This window comes from Schistocerca serialis, chromosome 7, assembly GCF_023864345.2.
Source record: "Schistocerca serialis cubense isolate TAMUIC-IGC-003099 chromosome 7, iqSchSeri2.2, whole genome shotgun sequence".
In the NCBI taxonomy this organism is placed as follows: Eukaryota; Metazoa; Arthropoda; class Insecta; order Orthoptera; family Acrididae; genus Schistocerca; species Schistocerca serialis.
In genome coordinates, this window is record NC_064644.1 from 25,366,078 (window position 1) to 25,387,442 (window position 21,365).

A 21,365-nucleotide genomic window follows, 5' to 3' on the forward strand; every position below is an offset into this window, starting at 1 on the left:
AGACAGACATTGGAATAATGGAATATATACAGCTGTTAGTTCAGGACTTAGGATGCAGCTTGTGGCCCGTGGCATTAGTTTTAATCACGAGAATCATCATCATCATTGTTCTGCCAAAAGTCAGGTTTTCAGATGGTAGTTTTCTTCACGTCTGCATAATTTCCGCTTCCCTTTATGTCGTCTATCATCTTGTATCTACTTCTTCCTCTCAGTCTTCTCCCACAAACCAATCCTTCCAAAGCATCTGCTAGCAAGCACTCCCTTCTCAATGAATGTCGCAACCAGATCTTTTTCCTTTCTCTTACAACGATCAGCAGACATCTTCGCTCACCAACCCTTTCCAATACTCTTTCATTTCTCACACTTTCTACCCAGCTTATTCTCTCCATTCTCCTCCATATCCACATCTCAGATGCTTCTAACCTTTTTTCATCCTCTCGTCTATGCGTCCATGTTTCTGACCCATATAGTGCCACACTCCAGATAAAACAGTTGCCAAGTCTTTTCCTTAGACGCTTATCTAATTTGCCGCATACGAATCTCCTCTTTCTGTTGAATACCTCCACCGCTGTGGCAATTCAAGTTTTCACCTCCTGGTGACATCTAAGGTCTTCAGTTATTGTGCTTCCAAGATATTTAAATGCGCTTACCTGGCTAATGGTGTATTGTCCTATTTTAATATTGGACAGTCTGAGTCTTGTACTGATGATCATACTCTTCGTTTTTGCTGTGTTTATTTGCATCCCATATTCCACTCAAGCTTCATTCATATCGTTCAGCATGTTATTCACTTCCACTCACTTTCTGCCACTAATACCATGTCATCAGGAAATCTTATGCATTCTGTCCTCTTTGCACCAATACATGTTCCTCTTTTCCCGTCTAATGATGGGAAAAAAATCCGCCCTGCAAAAGTAACCACCATAAACTTTGCTGTGGAATGTAGGGAGTAGAGGGCAGTGGCTCTTACCTTGAGGGCCAGCTGGAGGTACGTCGAGCGCGGGTCGTCGATGGCGCCACATTCGATGCCGAAGGCGCAGCAGCCGATGGAGTCGGTGGCGAACCGCGAGCAGACGGCCAGCAGGTCGACGTCCCTCCAGCCGACGCCCTGGATCCTCCGGGAGAGGGCGCGCTGCACGCCGCGGCCGCACTGCTCCAGACAGCAGGACAGCCGCTCCGTCCTGGCCGGCGAGAAGCCCTTCACGTACAGCTGCATCACCTCACGCCACCGCTCGTCGTCGACGTCGAACAGGTGCTTCGAGATGGGGTCCACGCGGATGCCTTTCATCTGCACCTTCATGGCCCTTTGAGGCGCCCACACACACAAAGCAATATCGTCAGAACGTCAGCACTCGTAGCAACACGCATATTCGTGGAACGTCAGGCAGACCTAACCGATATGCTAGAAGGGAAACATAATACAGAGCCAAAGAAAATGGTAGAGCTTCCTGATACCGTCTTGGGCACCCACGAGCATTCAGAAGTGCCGCAGTACGACGTACCATGGACTCAACCTATGTCTGAAGTAGTGCTGGAGGCAACTGACTCCATGAATCCTGCAGGGTTATCCATAAATCCGTAAGAGTACGAGGGCGTGGAGATTATAAAATAAATAAAAAAATAATATAAAATATTAATTATTGTATACGTATGATACTGATTGGTTTTCATTACTATTTGCTTATCTGGAACGTGGACGTTTAATTATTTGGTATCAGACGCTTGACAATGGCTTTCTCGTAAATGCAATGTTATTCGTAGTTGACCGTGAAATGTGATTCAAATAATCGGACTTCGTATTTAAATCGTTTCCAAAGACTGCTGCGGTAGGTGCGGACTCAAAATCTCAGTATATAGCCATGTCAATACGTCGTACAGAGGTGACGGTCTACTAAACATAAAAAAGTTTACACAGTTAGTTAAATCGGATATATCCAACGAATAAGCCTACAGTTAAATAATTCAACTTACTTTCATAAATATAGAATCTTTTCAGGGTCGAGTGCCTAGTGTGATTGCAACTCGCAGTGTTCTTATATAACATCAAATATGGCGGTGTGCCAGTTAATAAAATATACGTGCTTCCCGCACCAGCTATTCTACCAGACCAACATCTTAATGAAACATAAGAGTGTCCTAATTGTTTTTTGTTTTATCAGCGGCATAGCGCTGCAGTTCTGTGCCATAGGCTTTATTTATTTGTCAGAGATTAATTATTTAATTAAGATTTCGCGTTTCCGAGGAAACTCTCGCACGGCATGCAAATGTGCCTTTATAAGATCTCTTCGCAACAGTATGTTGCAAGGCATCCCAGATATGCTCCATAATGTTTATGTCTGCGGAGTATGGTGGCTAGCGGAAGTGTTTAAACTCAGAAGAGTGTTCCTAGAGTCACTCCGTAGCAGTTCTGGACGTGTCGCAGTTCTGGGGTGTCGCATTGTCCTGCTGCAATTGCCCAAGTCCGTTGGAATGAACAATGGACATGAATGGATGCAGGTGATCAGACAGGATGCTTATGGATGTGTTACCTGTCACAGTCGTATCTAGACGTACACGTCCCACATCATTACAGAGACTGCAACCCACTTGAACAGTCCCCTGCTGACATGTTGGGTCCAGGGATTCATAAGTTTGTGTGCATACCTATACCCGTTCATCCGCTCGGTAAAATTTGAAACGAGACTCGTCCGACGAGGCAACATGTCTCCAGTCATTAATAGTCCAATGTCAGTGTTGACGCCGGCTGAAGTAGCCGTGCGGTTCTAGGCGCTACAGTCTGGAGCCGAGCGACCCCTACGGTAGCAGGTTCGAATCCTGCCTCGGGCATGGATGTGTGTGATGTCCTTAGGTTAGTTAGGTTTAATTAGTTCTAAGTTCTAGGCGACTGATGACCTCAGAAGTTAAGTCACATAGTGCTCAGAGCCATTTGAACCATTTTTTTTTTTTTCGGTGTTGATGCGCTCAAGCGAGGCGTAAAGTTTTGTGTCGTGGGGTGATCGAGGGTACACAAGTGGGTCTTGGCTCCGACAGCCCATGTCGATAATGTTTAGTTGAGTTGTTCGTACGCTGAAACTTGTTGATGGCCCAGCACTGAAATCTGCAGCAATCTGCGGAAGGGTTGCACTTCTGACACGTTGAACGATTCTTTTCAATAGTCTTTGGTCCCGTTCTTTCAGGATCTTTTTCCGGCCCCAGAGATGTCGGTGATCACATGTTTTACCGAATCCCTGATGTTTCTGTACACCAGTAAAATGATTGTACGGGAAAATCCCCACTTCATCGCTGCCTCGGAGATGCTGTGACTCATCGCTCGTGCCGACTACAATACCGCGTTGAAACCCACTTAAATGTTGATAACCTGCCATTATAGCAGCAGTAAGCGATCTAACAACTGCGCCAGACAATTTTATTCTTATTTCGCGTTTGCAGACCACAGCGCCGTATTCTGCCTTTTTACTTTTCTCTGTATTTGAATACGCTTGCCTGTACCAGTTTCTGTGGCCCTTCAGTGTATTTTGTATACCATGTACACAACTGCATACTATATATGTATACTGAATCATTATGATGTCAACCTTCACTTGAGAAACAACATAATCAAGCTGCAGTCACCTGTACATAATCAATTCTGGCCGTGCGGTCCTAGGCGCTTCACTCTACAACCGCGTGATCTTTACAGTTGCAGGTTCAGATGTTAAGTCCCACAGTCCTCAGAGCCATTTGAACCATTTTAATCAATTCTCTTCGCCAAGATTTATCAATGTACTGAAATACGCCTGATACAAATCAGGATATTTAGAGAATTACCCGTGCCAACTTCAAATCATGCTGTATTTGGTTTCATATTGTCTTCACTGTCGTGTGTACTACGAGAAGAATTTCGTTCATTTTACGTGCATTGTGTAAAAAAGCAGTTCCTTTCAGATGATCATTATTGTAATTATTTTCTGTAATAATAATAAGTTACACTACTGGCCATTAAAATTGCTACACCACGAAGATGACGTGCTACAGACGTGAAATGTAACCGACAGGAAGAAGATGCTGTGATATGGAAATGATTAGCTTTTCAGAGCATTCACACAAGGTTGGCGCCGGTGGCGACACCTACAACGTACTGACATGAGGAAAGTTTCCAACCGATTTCTCATACACAAACAGCAGTTGACCGGTGTTGCCTGTTGAAACGTTGTTGTGATGCCTCGTATAAGGAGTGTAGCCTATCGCGATTGTGGTTTATCGTATCGCGACATTGCTACTCGCGTTGGTCGAGATCCATTGACTGTTAGCAGAATATGGAATCGGTGGGTTCAGGATCCCAACGGCCTCGTATCACTAGCAGTCGAGATGACAGGCATCTTATCCACATAGCTGTAACGGATCGTGCAGACACTTCTCGATCCCTGAGTCAACAGATGGGGACGTTTGCAAGACAACAACCATCTGCACGATCAGTTCGACGACGTTTGCAGCAGCATGGACTATCAGCTCGGAGACCATGGCTGCGGTTACCCTTGACGCTGCATCACAGACAGGAGCGCCTGCGATGGTGTACTCAACGACGAACCTGGGTGCACGAATGGCAAAACGTCATTTTTTCGGATGATTCCTGGTTCTGTTTACAGCATCACGATGGTCGCATCCGTGTTTGGCGACAGCGCGGTGAAAGCATATCGGAAGCGTGTATTCGTCATCGCCATACTGGCGTATCACCCGGCGTGATGGTATGGGGTGCCATTGGTTACACGTCTCGGTCACCTCTTGTTCGCATTGACGGCAATTTGAACAGTGGACGTTACATTTCAATTGTGTTACGACCCGTGGCTCTACCCTTCATTCGATCTCTGTGATACCCTACATTTCAGCACGTTAACGCACGACCGCATGTTGCAGGTCCTGTACGGGCCTTTCTGGATACAGAAAATCTTAGTTTTCTGCCCCGGCCAGCACATTTTCCAGATCTCTCACCAACTGAAAACGTCTGGTCAGTGGTGGCTTAGCAACTGGCTCGTCACAATACGCCAGTCACTACTCTTGATGAACTGTGGTATCGATTTGAAGCTGTATGGGCAGCTGTACCTGTACACGCCATCGAAGCTCTGTTTGTCTCAATGCCCAGGCGTATCAAGGCCGTTATTACGTCCAGAGGTGGTTGTTCTGGGTACTGATTTCTAAGGATCTATGCACCCAAATTGCGTGAAAATGTAATCACGTCAGTTCAAATGGTTCAAATGGCTCTGAGCACTATGGCACTTAACATCTGAGGTCATCAGTCCCCTAGGACTTAGAACTACTTAAACCTAACTAACCTAAGGACAGCACACACGTCCATGCCCGAGGCAGGATTCGAACCTGCGACCGTATCGGTCGCTCGGTTCCAGACTGAAGCGCCTAGAATCGCTCGGTCACTCCGGCCAGCTCACATGTCAGTTCTAGTATAATATATCTGTCCAATGAATACCCAATATCATCTGCATTTCTTCTTGGTGTATCAATTTTAATGGCCAGTAGTGTACTTATTATTTTCAGTTAACAAAACACATATCTGTAAAATGAGAAACTAAGAAACTAAAAGAGGTATTAATTTAAAACGTAAAATAACAATGCAAAACATAAAATAAATATTATCATATTAGATAATTAGAACAGTAACGAATTTTTAAATATTTTAATGGAGTATTTTGAAAATTCTCCGACAGCACATTCTGTACAACTTATTTTCCAGAAATGGTATTTCAGAAATCAGCCCTAGTGCGAAGGGATGTATGTGGCTTAAGAGTTTCTTTGATTTATGTTGTTAGAAAAGTTTTCATTTTTCAAAATTAATTAATGGTGGTGGGATTTTCTGCAAAATTTCAAATTATTATGAAAGTCGATTCTACAGTTTTCAATAACATTAATTACGTATCAACTTTTATATGAAAACCATGTTTCATATGCCATCGTTTCCAAGATATTCCCTCTAAACTTGAAATGCAATATTACCTTTCGGCGTGTGTTTTACGCCTTAGAAGTGAAACTGGAGCCATACAAAAAACTATGTTTGTCCCCTCGACACACCCGCCAGATCTCATCATCAACGTCGTTAATTGACACCTGGGAATGTTTCCATGTGAGAGTGGAGTCGACACGAAGAAGTACTAAGATCAGGTGTCTTCCAGTTCTTCAGTGGCACAGCATGAGTCTCACTGGATTACCAGAGATCTGTAAGCGGAGGTGTAAGTCGTACCTAAGATAAAGGCGTAGGAACATTCTTAATGAAACCGAGACCAGCTACCAGTCACTGCGGACTACTCTACATATTAAAGTACAAGCGTTATTATATTTCGACGCCTGACACACCATTAATGGCACTGCTTTCAAAGATGCAAGCACATTTCTTTTCTCGGTAAACTAGAGAGCAGCACGAATCTCGAAACCCTCCTTCCGTCTGTCTTCATGTCTCGAGGAACAAGTATGTCAGCAGTGGCGCTTTTTGGGGACGGTGCATTACTGCGAATGTGAAGACGATCTGCAGCTGCGAAAGACGGTGAGATCAACCGTGTAACTTTTGTTACGTCTGAGCTCCGTGCATTAAATTTCTTTCTAACTGCCCAGCACTATTTGCTTTCACAACTGTTTCAGTTTAACGGATGATTTAAAAATTAATCAGTTCTCGCTAAAACTCTGCATGTATCCGAGAGAAGCCTGCGATTCTCTCTGTTACCTTTCTTCTCCAGATCTCCCCATATTAATACTGTATTCACTATAAACGACTTCGTTGGATCCCTTAATGGCAAACATGGTGGATCCCTAGCTGAAGAATAGTTCATTACATTAGAGTGTTTTCACATATCGCACAGATGCGAACAAGAATGCCATCTTGATTAAGAGCCTAAATTTCTATGAGATGACTGGCGAACGAAAAGAAGCTACATGTAAATCTGTATTGATCATATATCATAATTAAAGAAAATGCGGTCTTATGGTTATATTCCAATCAACAATAAGTGCCACATATATATAAATAACTAAAGTATATATATGTCTGGAACGGATAAAATATAATGACAAGTCGCGATTTTCCTCCTTAAAAACGATAGGCTAGGAACATATTACAAAGATGAATTTAAAACCTATATTTCCTTTGAGCTATAACCACTGTAACTGGTAGAATCCTGTGAACTGATGAGAAACGGAAGAACATCGACACAACGATGACCACACCATGTGCTCCGAACTTCCAGAAGAGTTGTATACATTGCCACAGGGGGGAATAAATCGAGAATTGAAATACGAAGGACGATTGAAAAGTCCGTGCAAAAAAAAAAAAAAAAAAAAAAAAAAAAAACAAACTGCTAACGTGTTTGGGGTAATTTTTCAACATAGTCCCCTTTTAGACTTACACACTCTGTTCTAATTTGTTGATCCCTTCCGAATAACAGGTATTATCCAAGTCTACAAAATAGCTACTAGTTGCTGCAATCACTTCCTCGTTTGAATAAAATCTTTATCTCACCAGCCATTTCTTCAAATAGGGGAACAAATAGTAGTCCGAGGGAGCCACGTCTGGAGAAAACGGGTGAGGTGAAACGAGTTGGAATCCTATTTCCATTAATTTTGCGACCACCATTGCTGAGTTGTGTGCTGGTGCATTGTCGTGATGGAAAAGGACTGTTTTTGCGGTCGAATCGCCGGCGTTTTTCTTGCAGCTCGGTATTCAAACGGTCCAGTAACGCTGAATAATATTCACCTGTAATAGTTTTTCCGTTTTCCAGATAGTCGATGAGGATTATCCCTTGCGAATCCCAAAAGACAGTCGCCATAGCCTTTCCGGTCGAAGGAATGGTCTTCGTCTTTTTTTGGTGCAGATTCTCCCAAGTAACCCATTGTTTAGATTGTTGTTTGGTCTCAGGAGTATACTAATGTATCCATGTTTCATCCAAAGTGACGAAACGACGCTTAAAGTCCTGCGGATTCTTCCTGAACAGCTGCAAACCATCCTTGCAACATTTCACAGGATTCCGTTTCTGATCAAGCGTGAGCAATCGCGGAACCCATCTTGCGGATAGCTTTCTCATGTCCAAATGTTTATGCAAAATATTATGTACCTGTTCACTCGAGATGCCCACAGCACTAGCAATCTCACGCACCTTAAGTCTTCTGTCATCCATCACCATATCATGGATTTTATCAATGATTTGTGGAGTCGTAACCTCGACAGGGCGTCCATATAGCCACTCCGAAAATTTGAAACCACTTATAAACCATTCTAGTCGAAGATGCAGAGTCACTGTAATGTTTATCAAGCCTCTATTTAGTCCCCTGAGGCGTTTTGCCTTTCATAAAGTAATGCTTAATGAGCACACGAAATTCTTTTTTGTCCATTTTTTTGACAGTCACTCGACTTCATTGATTCACACGATTGCCAAACACAAAGAAATAGACCAATATGGCTGAAACTTGGTGTGCGTTCTTTCCAGAGATGCTACTAACTAAATATGGCCTCGATACGCGCAGGTGGTGCCATCTCTCTGGCTTTGCACGGACTTTTCAAACGCCCCTCGTATAAGTGTATCATCTTGTGCTAGTAACCTCTGTTGCCAGCATGGTACTTTAAAGTGCAAAAACGACAGTGAGAACAAAATTACTGAAACTACTTCAAAGTAAAAATCTAAAATCATATTTTGTAACCAGTAATGAAGTGTAATTGAGTATATAAGATTAAATCTCAGATATAACTGCCAGGTATGTGGCATATCTGCAACAGCCGTCAGAGGAACTGGACTTGTAAAACACTTCACTTAGTAAAAGATTTTTATTTAACATTTTGATGAAACGTCGACAGGATTTACAAGAACAAAAAAAAAAAATACTTGGCAACAGATTTTTAAATAATTATATATAATACAATATGCATTTGTAAGTGAAATTCTCGGTAACAGTTTATTCTTTTGTTTAGGCGCAGATGAACGTTACGCTTCTTACACATGAATACTGTCTGTCCTATAAAACTGGCTCTTTTACGTCTTCGTGTTGTGTCTGTAAACTGAGATCAATAACTTACTGCATCAATTTGGTATATTCATATATTCATCTGGAACCGATGTTGACGGACTTGATGGTTACTGCACAGCATTTCTGCCTCTATACTGGCAGTTTTTTTTTTTTTTTAAGTAAAGTCCCTGCCTGGCATTTCGTGGAAAGCTTCGGAATATTAGCGGTTCATTAGAATTTCAACATCGCAATGAAAGTGATATGCAATCAGTCAAAACAATGTTGTTATCGGATCTTGATACGAATTATTGCAATATTCACCGCAAATACGAGCGGAAATGGAAAGTGCCATTGACGTGTGCTTTTCACAGAGTAGATTGGTAATCAGGGGTTCGTACTGCTTGCCAATAAACAGTTGTTAATAATGCTTACGAAGCGTATTTTTCTCTGCTAACATACAATTTTTTTAATGGAACAATACCTATTGACAGTAAAAGACTAAAGATAGTGTAATTCAGAATATCAATGATGTTTTTGCAGGATTCTAGGGCGAGTCGTTTACGAGATACCGTATTTTGAAAATTTTCCCTACCGACACTTGTTTGTGCCATTCAAGCTACATGGCTAGTTACGACGTTGTTCTGGTTACCTATAGTGTGGTTTTGTGTTCTTGGAGTGCACTACTACTTGATAGTCGGTTAGTGTGTGACAGTCCTAACAGCAGGTCATGAGTTGACTATGGGATTTGCCAATGCACAAAAAGCTGACATGCTCATGCTATATGGCGACTGTAGAAAGAAAGCAGTTCGTTCTTGTACGGTGTACGTGGCAAGATATCACAGTAGACGTCAACCGTCTCGGCAGTTATTTATCAGTTTCTTCACGCAGTTACGTAAGAGTGATAGAGTAACACCTAGACAACGTGACAGAAGGAAACAAATGACAACAAAAGAGGGGAAATTAATATTCTTGCTGTTGTTGCAGTTGATCCGCGTGTTAGCTCCAGCGCAATTACATGAAGAAGTGGCATGAGTTAAGTAAGTGTCCTTCGCATTCTCCATCGACGTAGTTTGCATCCCTACCACACCTCTCTGCATCAAGAGCTGCATGGATACGATTATCGGAATCGTCTTAACTTCTGTACATGGGCATTATGACAGGATACTCGAGATGTATGGTGAATCTTGTTTACTGATGAAGCCACATTTACCAATCATGTTCATATAAACCGCCGAATCATGCGCCATTGATCTGTTGACAATCCCCGTTGGCTTCGTCAGGTGGAATGTCAGGGTCCATGGAGTGTAAACATGTAGTGTGGGACAGTAAAGCGACAGCTTATACACCAGTTTTTCATACGCGAAACACTGAACTCGCACAAGTATCCCAGCCTCCTAACAGACCATCTCCTAGGTATTCTAGAGGACTTTCCTTTGCGTATTAAGAGGAACCTGTGGCACCAGTATGATGGCTATCCGGCCCATAGTGCCGCAAGTACTGCAGCATGTCTTCACGAATTGTTTCCCAAACCGTTGAACTGGACGCAAAGGACTTGTGCGCCGGCCAGCCCGTTCCCCAGATTTGACGCCTGTAGACATTCTTCTGTGGGGAAAGCTGAAAGACGCTGTCTGCAAAGACATACCAACAACACCTGGTGATAGGCAACGACGTATTACTGCAGCCTGCTCGGACATCTCCGGTGAAATCCTAGCATGTGTGCAGCAGTCGTTCCGTGCCAGAGTGGAAGCCTGTATTGCCTTTGACGGTGGTCATTTTGAACGCAACCTGTAATGATTACTTGCCTCAATACTGTTGAGAATCCATATAGCTTTTCAAAATACGATAACTCGTAAACGACCCACAGCAGACTCCTGCAACACAACAACTAACATTCTAATTTACTCTGCTTTTAGTTTTTTACTGTCAATAGGCATTGTTCCGTTTAGAAAAGCTCATGCTTGAACAAAAATTACACTTTTAAGTATTATTAAACTCTGAATATTAGCTAGCAATACGAGTCCCTGACTACAGTCCATTCTGTAAAAACCGCATATCAGTAGCACCTTTCATTTCCTACATATTTGCGATGCGGGTTTTAGGTGATTCACCAAATAATGAACACAATCGGTCACTGAAATATCGCAATATTTGCTTTCATTTAACTTGATTCTTGATTTCATCTCTTGTGTGCGCCAACAAAGGTACGTAAACGCGTAATGATGTTTTGCAGAAACAATATTTTCTAATTCACTGTTACATCAAAATGTGATTTACACCACTCACAGATACTGTAGAACCCACAGATAATTTTCCGAAGTGAATTTGCCTTTGTATCCAGCTGTCATTCTAAATAGTGACGGTGTATGTCGTGAACAAAGGTGCAAACAGCAAGATCCTCTAGGAGTACGCTAAACACTCAGGAAACCGCAGCACAATGTCAAAGGTGATGTTAGCTTCGCGTAGAATCTGCACGTATTATCATTGCAGCTCAAAAACAACCAACGTTAAATATGGTAGCGTCCCTAGGATATAATGCGAATTCGTGACCCACGGCATTAATGGGTTAAGACAACGAAAATAGCTTGTTCTTGTCTCGCGACTCAAAAATCGCTTTACAGTAACTGATAATTGCCAACTTGCAGCAAATGAAAAGGGTAAAAGAGAATACAGACGACTAAAAATGGGTCCGACAGTAAATGCAAAATGACTAAGCAAAAATAGGTAGAGTATAAATGCAAGACAGTAATGAACGTGCCTGAGTAAGGGAAAGATTGACGCTACTTACAGGAAAACTAGAGAGACCGTCGGAGAAAAGAGAAGTACATGTATGAGTATCAAGAGCTCAGGTGGAAAGCCAGTACCAGGAAAAAGAGGAATAGTTGAAAGGTGAATGGAATATATGTAGGCCCTCTACATGAGAAAAGAACATCCATAGCATATTAGAGAAAGGAAAGAGGAAGTAGATGAAGATGAGACGGGAGGGATGTTACTGCGAATAGAATTTGACAGAGCTCTGAAAGACACTAGAATCTGATAGAGTACTGAAAGGCCTTAACAGGAAAAGGCTGCCTTGAGTAGGTGATATTCTCTCAGAATTTCTGAGATCCTTCGAACAACCAACCACGAGAAAATTATTCCACCGGGCGTGCAACATGTATGGAACAGTTGAAATACCGTCCGACTTCAGGAATTTGTTATCTCCAATTTCGAAGCAGTCAGTTGCTTTTAGCTGTGAATACTGCCAGACTGTAAGTTAAGTAAGTCAAGGATTCAAAATATTGACAGGAATTGTTTACTGAAGAATGGAAATACTGCTAGAGGCTGACCTTGAAGAAGATCAGTTTGAGTTCCAGAGAACTGTAGGAACACGTGAAGCAATGCTGACCCCACGACTCATGTTATAAGACAGCTGGAAGAAAGGCAAATTTACGTTCCTAGCATTTGTAGATTTAGATTAAGCTTTTGACAATGCTGAGTCACCTACGCTCCTCGAGATTTTGACTGCAGTACGGATAAAATGTTGGGAGTTAAGGGGTTATTTACTATTTATGTGGAAACTAGACTGCAGTTGTAAGAGTCGAAGGACATGAAAGGGAGGCTGATGTTGAGAAGGGAGTGGGACAGAGTTGTTCCCTAGCACTCATGTTATTCAGTCTGTACATTGAGGAAGCTGTGAAGGAAACAGAGTAGAAATTTGTAAAGTTCACGGAGAGTAAATAAAAACTTTAAGGTTTGCTGATGACATTGTAATTCTGTCAGAGGCGGTTAAGTACTTGCTAGACCAGTTGAATGGAACGATCAGTGTCTTGAAAAGAGATAAGACTAAATCAATAAAAGTAAAACCAGGAAAAGGGAATGCAGCCGAATTAAATCATGTGATACCCAGGGAATTAGTCTCTCGAAATTGTAGGTGACTTTTGCTGTTCGGAGCCGCGCGACTGCTACGGTCGTAGGTTCGAATCCTGCCTCGGGCATGGATGTGTGTGATGTCCTTAGGTTAGTTAGCTTTAAGTAGTTCTAAGTTCTAGGGGACTGATGACCACAGATGTTAAGTCCCATAGTGCTCAGAGCCATTTGAACCCTTTTTTAGTTTTGCTATTTGTTTAGAAAATAACAGATGGCTGCCGAAGTAGAGAGGATGTAAAACGGAGATTGGCAATAAAAAGAAAAGCATTTCTGAAAATGAAGAATTTGATAATGTCTAATGTAAATTTAAGTGTTATGCAATCTTTTTTGAAAGTATTTTTTGGAATGTATCCGTGTATGGAAGTTAAATGTGGATGATAAGCACTTCACACAAGAAGAAAATAAGAGTTCTTGAAATGTGCTGCATAGTGCTGAGAAGTTGGTGGATTGATGAGTAGATCGAGCAGTTATTGAACAGATACTAAATTGAATAAGGGGAAAAAGAAATTTATGGCACATGTTGACTGAGGAAAGGGACTGGTTAATAGGTCAGATTATGAGGCATCAAGGAACAGTGAGTTTGTTAATGGAGGTAAGAGTGGGGCGTAAAAATCGCAGAGGGAAACCTAGGCAAGATCACAGTAAGCAGGATCAAATGGATGTAGGTTGCAGTACTTATTACGAGATGAAGACTGCATAGACTGGCAATCAGAGCTGAATCAAACCAATACTTGGAGAGAACACTACACAAAATCTCCAACTGCTGTTTGCTGTACACTTTACTATGTATTTTGTATAGAAAGCGCGGTAAATGAATTTTGATACAGTTAAGACAATGATGCAATCCAGCCCAAGATGAATTCACTTGAAGTTTGTTTTCATATAAAGTGAAGCAAAAAAAGCAGCTCAGAAATGGTCTGTATCTGTGTATTCGGACAGCGTCCGCAACTAACATAGTGCTAAGGCTTCAAATCTTTAGAACTGTCTTTTAGTGTGATCGGTAATCTATTCGTGGTTCACAGCTGCGATGAAAACCTCATTTGATACGGTGAGCTATAACGAGGACAGCCTTAGGAAATACAGTGTCCAATAAAGCTTTTTCAAATATGACTTAAATTTTCAGTGGTTTCTGTACACTGAATATGACATTATTGTCGTTTGCAAAACTGTGTCTTTTAGTTTCGGATAAGTCAATATTCGGAAACAAATTGTAAATATTGTTTGTATGCACGTCAGGTACACACGGATTCTTTTTAAATTTTGAGTTTATTCGTTATTATCATTTCCATATCGAATTTTTCCCCAATTCTAAATTGTTTTCCATTCTAGGACACCAGTGCATGAAGATTATTCAGCACTTGACCAACAGTTCACCCTAAAAATTCAGTGCAATCATCTGATGATGAACAACTTGTCCGAGACTGGTAATGCCAAGCAGTACTAAGATGTTAGAAAATCATGCCATCAGTTTAGTAATACTACATGGTGGGTTTATGCATGTAACATTTTCCACGAGACAGTTATACCAGCCGGCCGAAGTGGCCGTGCGGTTAAAGGCGCTGCAGTCTGCAACCGCAAGACCGCTACGGTCGCAGGTTCGAATCCTGCCTCGGGCGTGGATGTTTGTGATGTCCTTAGGTTGGTTAGGTTTAACTAGTTCTAAGTTCTAGGGGACTAATGACCTCAGCAGTTGAGTCCCATAGTGCTCAGAGCTATTTGAACCATTTTGAACAGTTATACCAGGAGTAACATACAAGGCGGATTTCTGAATATAACATCCGTGTCCACTTCTCTTGACACAACTGGAGGCGACTTGCTCACCGTTTGTCTTGTAAAGACGACTTGCAGTCATTTCTTCTCCGCCAGCCGCAGACTCCATCGTGCATGCAATAAACAGGACATGACATAGTGGCAAAATGGGGAAACCTCAATGTTACTAACGATGAGAATTGCGAACCAATGGGATGCAAATGACATTCTTTTATTTACAGAATCACAAATTCAAGAAACCTCTATTTCGAGAGCTACTATTAACCTTCACAGCAAAGTTTCCAGATGCTAATCATTATTTGCCGTGTACTGTAAAATATCGTAGATAATACTTCACAGGAACTTAAGATCAGCAAGAGTTTACACTCGTATGTGGCACTTCACGTACAGAATCGCGCCTCGTCTCTTCAGAAACCGATCACAGACTCCTACTCAACTACCGTAACGGTTTGGCACCAGCTCGCTCAGAGAACGCTTGTGACTGGTTTATCTTGCGCACCAGTTATCATCAGAAGTAACTCAAATTTGCAACTGTTTTATGAGTATGAATTGAAAGTTATTGAAATTCTTTAAGAGGTTACCAGTGCAAGTAACGTCAGCTGCATGGTTGCAGATGTACATTGACATTCTCAAGGTAAATCTTAAACAATGAAAGATGTGCTTCTTGACGCCAGGCTTCGTAGTTTTGTCCCCGTGGTCTCTAAAAGATTTCATCGTGACACAGCTTCTTTCTCGCCCCACCGTACTCACGCTCTGATAACATCAGTCGCACCGCGCTTCGGGCATGCTTACCTTCTTCCTACATTCTTACTATGTTACAAGGACGCGGACGTTTCTTCGCTGTAAGCTTAAGCGTAACAATAGAACATAGTAACACGTAGGCAGAGAAGTGGCATAAACGCCACAATACGGCGTCACCCAACTTAACTACTGTTTATATTCGAAATTTGTGCTATGCCGATTGATGGAAGCTGCAGCATTGACGTATCGTATATATTTTGCAGTGTACTAACATAGTCTGGACAGTATCTCGTTCCTCAAGGCGTGTTGACAGACATTTTGCTGAAACCAAAAAGAGTTTTCTCAATTCCAGAAGAAATTGCCATTCGTATTGATGGCTTTATTTTAGTCTGCTACTATGTACACATTTTCAAAGTATTCCGTTGTAGTATATCCACTTCTTCAGCCAGCTTGTGGTTTTGCTTATTCACAGTCTTACGTATTCTTATGCTGTTGGCGAATAGTTATAGTGATTACCATGTATACTATTACGGACAAATGGTTGATGTGTCTATATATATTTTATACGTCTTATCTATAGTTTTTGTGTAAAGAAGAGTGATTACAGCGTCGTTCTAGCATAAAGGAGTTTGGCTTCCTTTGCCTTTAGCGCTACTAATGGCATAAAATTGTTTTCACGACGTGGTGTATGAAACAGGAGACATGTTTAATGGAACGTTATTCCTGTATCAGCTCCGCACGTTTATTCGTTACCTCACAGGAGAGATTATCACATGGCTTTCAACGATAAACTGTTCAGCGCTATCAATGAGTCATGCTGTACTCCAGCCATCGCAGAGCGTCAAGAATCACTTTCGTTGTGCGCGGTGGTCTCTTCAAGTAGAGGTTTCCTGATTTGCTGTCGTGCCATTTAGGGCAAACTTTACACAGACATTAAATGAGAAACAGTTTTACCAATCTGTGCATCAATGTTTGTGAGCTATTTACGTTTCACCGCAATAGCGAAATATTTCATACTACAGACCAAAACATTTTTATCTTATTAACCTCATTCAGAAGGTAGCGCCAAACACATTAACTTAAGACAAATTTTAGCTTTCTCTTCTAGAAGTGTGAATATGCCAGTACCATATATTTTTTGTTTGTTTCTTTACTCGCTTGGTACCACAAAAGCACACTCATAACTGACAAAGTGCAAATGGGCCTTCTCAGAAGGCGCCAGGTTCATGCACCCTTGTTGACTGCTGTTCATCGCTGACCCAGGTTGGCAACAGCGCAACTCGAATGAGATTTTCACTCTGCAGCGGAACGTGCGCTGATCTGAAACTTCGTGGCAGATTAAAGCTGTAAGCCGGACCGAGACTCGAACTCGGGACCTTTGTCTTTCGCGGACAAGAGCTCTACCATCAGAGCTACCCGAGCACGACTCACGCCCCGTCCTCACAGCTTCACTTCTGCCAGTACTTCGTGTCCTACCTTCCAAACTTTACAGAAGCTCTCCTGCGATGGTAGACCACTTGCCCGCGAAAGGCAAAAGTCCCGAGTTCGAGTCTCTGTCCGGCACACAGTTTTAATCTGCCAGGATGTTTAATAGCGTAATTGAACATACACTGAATGGCGACAGGTCACCTTTTCAGGCGAAATACATTTTATGCTCCATCCGACTGATAGCCTTGGTGTGTAACGCGTGAAGCGTCTGAAAGCAAAACACTCCACAACAGATTGAGTTTATCCGTTGTGGATATTTTAGAACCGGTGACTGTTAACAGAATGTAAATACATAAAACCGCAAGCAGTCACTCTATTCGACAGTTATTTAGTATTCCATGAACCGATTATGGTACAAATACATACGTAACTTCCGAAAATCAAACTGAAGATTAACCTGAAAAGATTCCAAAACCGGTTCAAGGAATGATAACTAACTATTGCAGTTTTACGTATTCGCACTCTGAAATAGTAGACGGAATGGGTATTCCATGGGCGATGTCGCCATTCTGGCAGGGTCAGTGGTCCAACACAAGTATGCATGTATCCTTGGGGATCATATCAACCTCTACATGCAATCTTTTTTTTCGGCATGACGACATCTACCAACAGCACAACGTAACGTGTCAGACGGTTCGCGTTGTATGTGCATAGCTCGAAGCGCACCAGAGTGAGTTTACCGTATTCTCTTGGCCATCTAACTCCCCAGACTTAAACCCAATCGAGAATTTCTGGGACCACCTCGATCGGGCTGTTCCCCCCATGGTTCTCCATCGAGAAACCTAGCGCAGCTGGCCTCGGAACCTCACTGACTCTGTTCCCGCACGTCTCGCTGTGAAGCGCAATACGAAATGCGGTTTTTCAATCTTTTGACAGGTAGTCACGTTACCGCGACTGACAGATTATGTAAGTGGGCCCGCCCGGTTGGCCGTGCGGTCTAATGCACGGCTTTTCGGGCGGGAAGGAGGGCCGGTCCCCGGCACGAATCCGCCCGGTGGATTTGTGTCGAGGTCCGGTGAGCCGGCCAGTCTGTGGTTGGTTTTTAGGCGGTTTTCGATCTGCCTCGGCAAATGCGGGGTGGTCCTCCTTATTCCGGCCTCAGCTAGACTATGTCGGCGATTGCAGCGCAAACATGTCCTCCACGTACGCGTACACCACCATTACTCTACCACGCAAACATTGGGGCTACACTCGTCTGTGTGAGACGTTCCCTGGGGGTTGCACCGGTGGCCGAACCGCACAATAACCCTGGGTTCGGTGTGGGGCGGCGGAGGGGTGAAGTGGACTGCGGTAGTCGTCGTGGGGTTGTGGACCACTGCGGCTGCGGCGGGGACGGAGCCCCTCCGTCGTTTCCAGCTCCCCGTAGTGAAAAACAGGGAATCATTCTACCGACCACATGCGCTGTAAATGGGGAAAGATACGGACGCAAACGACTTCGCTGTGATCTGGCGTCTGTGAACGAGCGTAGTTCGTCCGCTGTTAGTGTGCTACTATCGCGAGGGTCTCTGGAAAGCGGTTGAAGGACGGTAAAACCACGAGAGGGCAAAAAAGTGTTGGGCGTCCAGTCTGTGAAGCAGAGTACAGTGCTGGACCAGGCATAAGTATTTCGGAGCAGACCGTTCAGAGTACATCGTAAAACATGAGACTCTGCTACAGACAATCCCAAAGTGTTCCCATGTTGACCCGACAGCATCGTCACAATAGCACCAGCTGTTGAGACTATGAGACAAATATGGGCAGAGATAAAGGCTAAATGACAGTACTAAAATTTCATTTTCCGTTCATCGTGAGATCCAGTACGATCCAAACGTCTGAAGTAATAATAATAAGAATAACAATAATAGCTGTTAGCTTATACCGTTGGCGACAAATAGCAACCCGATGTCTGTGCAGATCAGAGCACATGGTTTCCACATCATAGTAGGAGAGTGAAAATAAGACAAGCTGGATTGAATTCTGGTGCAGACGGCTATCATTGTTACCTAACGAACTGCGACAAAGGCAACACTATGCCGGATGCTAATCGCCTTTAACTGTCACGACTGTTGATGAAGGTCCGACCATACGGTTTAGATTCCCAGGAATGAGAGAAGTTCGAAGACTTTTTCAGTTACAGAATCTATTACGCTGACCCTGGTCGGCGAGTGTTCAGCAGAGACAATGCTATCTTCAGGAGTGCCTCAAGTAAGTGTCATAGGACAGCTATTATTCTTTAGATGCATAAATTATCTGGCGGACAGAGTGAAGAGCGCTTTACGGCTGTTTTCTGATTACACTGTGATATAAGGGAAAGTGTTGTAATTGAGAGACCGTAGGGAGATACAGGGTGACTTTGATGGAATTTCTATTTGGTTTGCCGGACGTGTCACCGAGCGGTTCTAGGCGCTTCAGTCCGGAACCGCGCTGCTGCTACGGTCGCAGGTTCGAATCCTGCCTCGTGCATGGTTGTGTGTGATGTCCTTAGGTTAGTTAGGTTTAAGTAGTTCTCAGTTCTAGGGGGCTGATGACCTCAGATGTTAAGTCATATAGTGCTTAGAGCCAATTGAACCATTTCTATTTGGTTTGATGAATTCCAGCTTGCTGTAAATGTAGAAAAAAATAAGTTAATGCCGATGAGTGGGGAAAACAATCCTGTCAAATAAAGCATTAGTAGTGCTGCTTGACTCAGTCACTTCTGTTAAATGTCTAGGCGTAACGTTGCAGTGCGATATGAAATGAAATGAGCACGTCATGATGGTAGTAGGGAAAGCGATTGATCGAATTCGTTTTATTGGGAGAGTTCGGTTAAGTGTAGGTCACGTACGCAAGAGACAGCGTATAGAATTCTAGTGCGACCCTTCATTACCGCTCGAGTGTTTGGGATCCCAACCACGACAGATTAAAGGAAGACATTGAAGCAATTCAAAGGCGTGCTGCTAGATTTGCTAACGATAAGTTCGATCAGAACGCTAGTATTACGGAAATGCTTCGTGAAATCAAATGGCAATTCCTGGAGCGACTTCATCACGAGGCACTATTATAGGAATTTAAAGAACCAGTATTTGAGGCCGACTGCAGATCGATTCTGCTGCCGCTCAAGGACTACGAAGAGAAGAAGAGAGAAATTACGGCTTATAGGAAGCTTAAAGACCATCGTTTTTCCCGCACTTTAGCTGCGAGTGGAAGAGGAAATGAACTGACTGTAAGTAGATGTAGTATTCTCTCAGCTGCTCTGTTTGAGAACTGGGCACGTAAATACTGTTGGCCTACACATCTTACACTGAAGCTCCAAAGACACTGGAATACGCATGCTTACTCAAACACAGAGGTGCACTGAAGCGCCAAAGAAACTAGTATGGGCATGCGTATTCAGATACAGAGATATGTAAACAGGCACAATACGGCTCTGCGGTCGTTAACGCCTATATGAGGCAACAAGTGTCTGGCGCAGTTGTTGGATCTGTTGCTGCTGCTAAAATGGTAGGTTATCAAGATTTAAGTGAGTCTGAACGTGATGTTACAGTCAGCGCACGGGCGATGGGACACAGCATCTCCGAGGTGGCGATGAAGTGCAGATTTCCCATACGACCATTTCACGAGTGAACTGCGAATATAACGAATCCGGTAAAATATGAAATCTCCGACATCGCTGGGGTCGGAGAATCGCCATGCAAGACCGGTGTTCAAATGTGAGTGAAATCTTATGGGACTTAAATGCTAAGGTCATCAGTCCCCTAAGCTTACACACTACTTAACCTAAATTATCCTAAGGACAAACACATACACCCATGCCCGAGGGAGGACTCGAACCTCCGCCGGGACCAGCCGCACAGTCCGTGACTGCAGCGCCATTAGACCGCTCGGCTAATTTCGCACGGCTGCAAGAACGGGACCAACGACGACTGAAGAGAAGAATTCAACGTGACACATGTGCAACCCTTCCGCAAATTGTAGCAAATTTCTGTGATGGGTCGTCAACAAGTGTCAGCGTGCGAACCATTCAACGAAACATCATCGGTAAGGGCTTTCGCAGCCGAAGGCCCACTCGTGTACCAATGATGACTGCATGACACAAAGTTATATGCCTCGTGTGGGCCCGTCAACATCAACATGGTGCTGCTGATGACTGGAAACATGTTGCCTGGTCGGACGAGTCTCGTTTCAAATTTTTTCGACTGATGGACGTATACAGGTATGGAGACAACCTCATGAATCCATGGGCCCTGCATGTCAGCAGAGGACTGTTCAAGCTGTTGGAGGTTCTGTAATGGTGTGGGGCAATTGGAGCGATATTGGACCCTTTGTACGTCTTGATACGACTCTGCCGTGTGACACGTACGTAAACATTCTGTCTGATCACCTGAATCCATTCATGTCCACTGTGCATCCCGACGGACTTGGGCAATTCCAGCAGGACAATGTGACACCCTACACGTCAACAATTGCTACAGAGTGCTTCCATGAACACTGTTCTGAGTTTAAAAACTTCCGCTAGCCACCAAACT

The 21,365-nt window shown here is 43.2% G+C and overlaps 1 protein-coding gene across 1 annotated transcript in view; it reads right to left on the bottom strand.

Moving 5' to 3' along the window:
* Window positions 1-21,365, bottom strand: part of LOC126412385 (probable cytochrome P450 6a13) — an 80,423-nt gene that overhangs the window by 43,305 nt on the left and 15,753 nt on the right. The window contains exon 2 of the mRNA XM_050081961.1: window positions 971-1,304. Coding sequence (XP_049937918.1) covers window positions 971-1,304 — 334 coding nt within the window. The remainder of the gene's footprint in view (window positions 1-970; window positions 1,305-21,365) is intronic.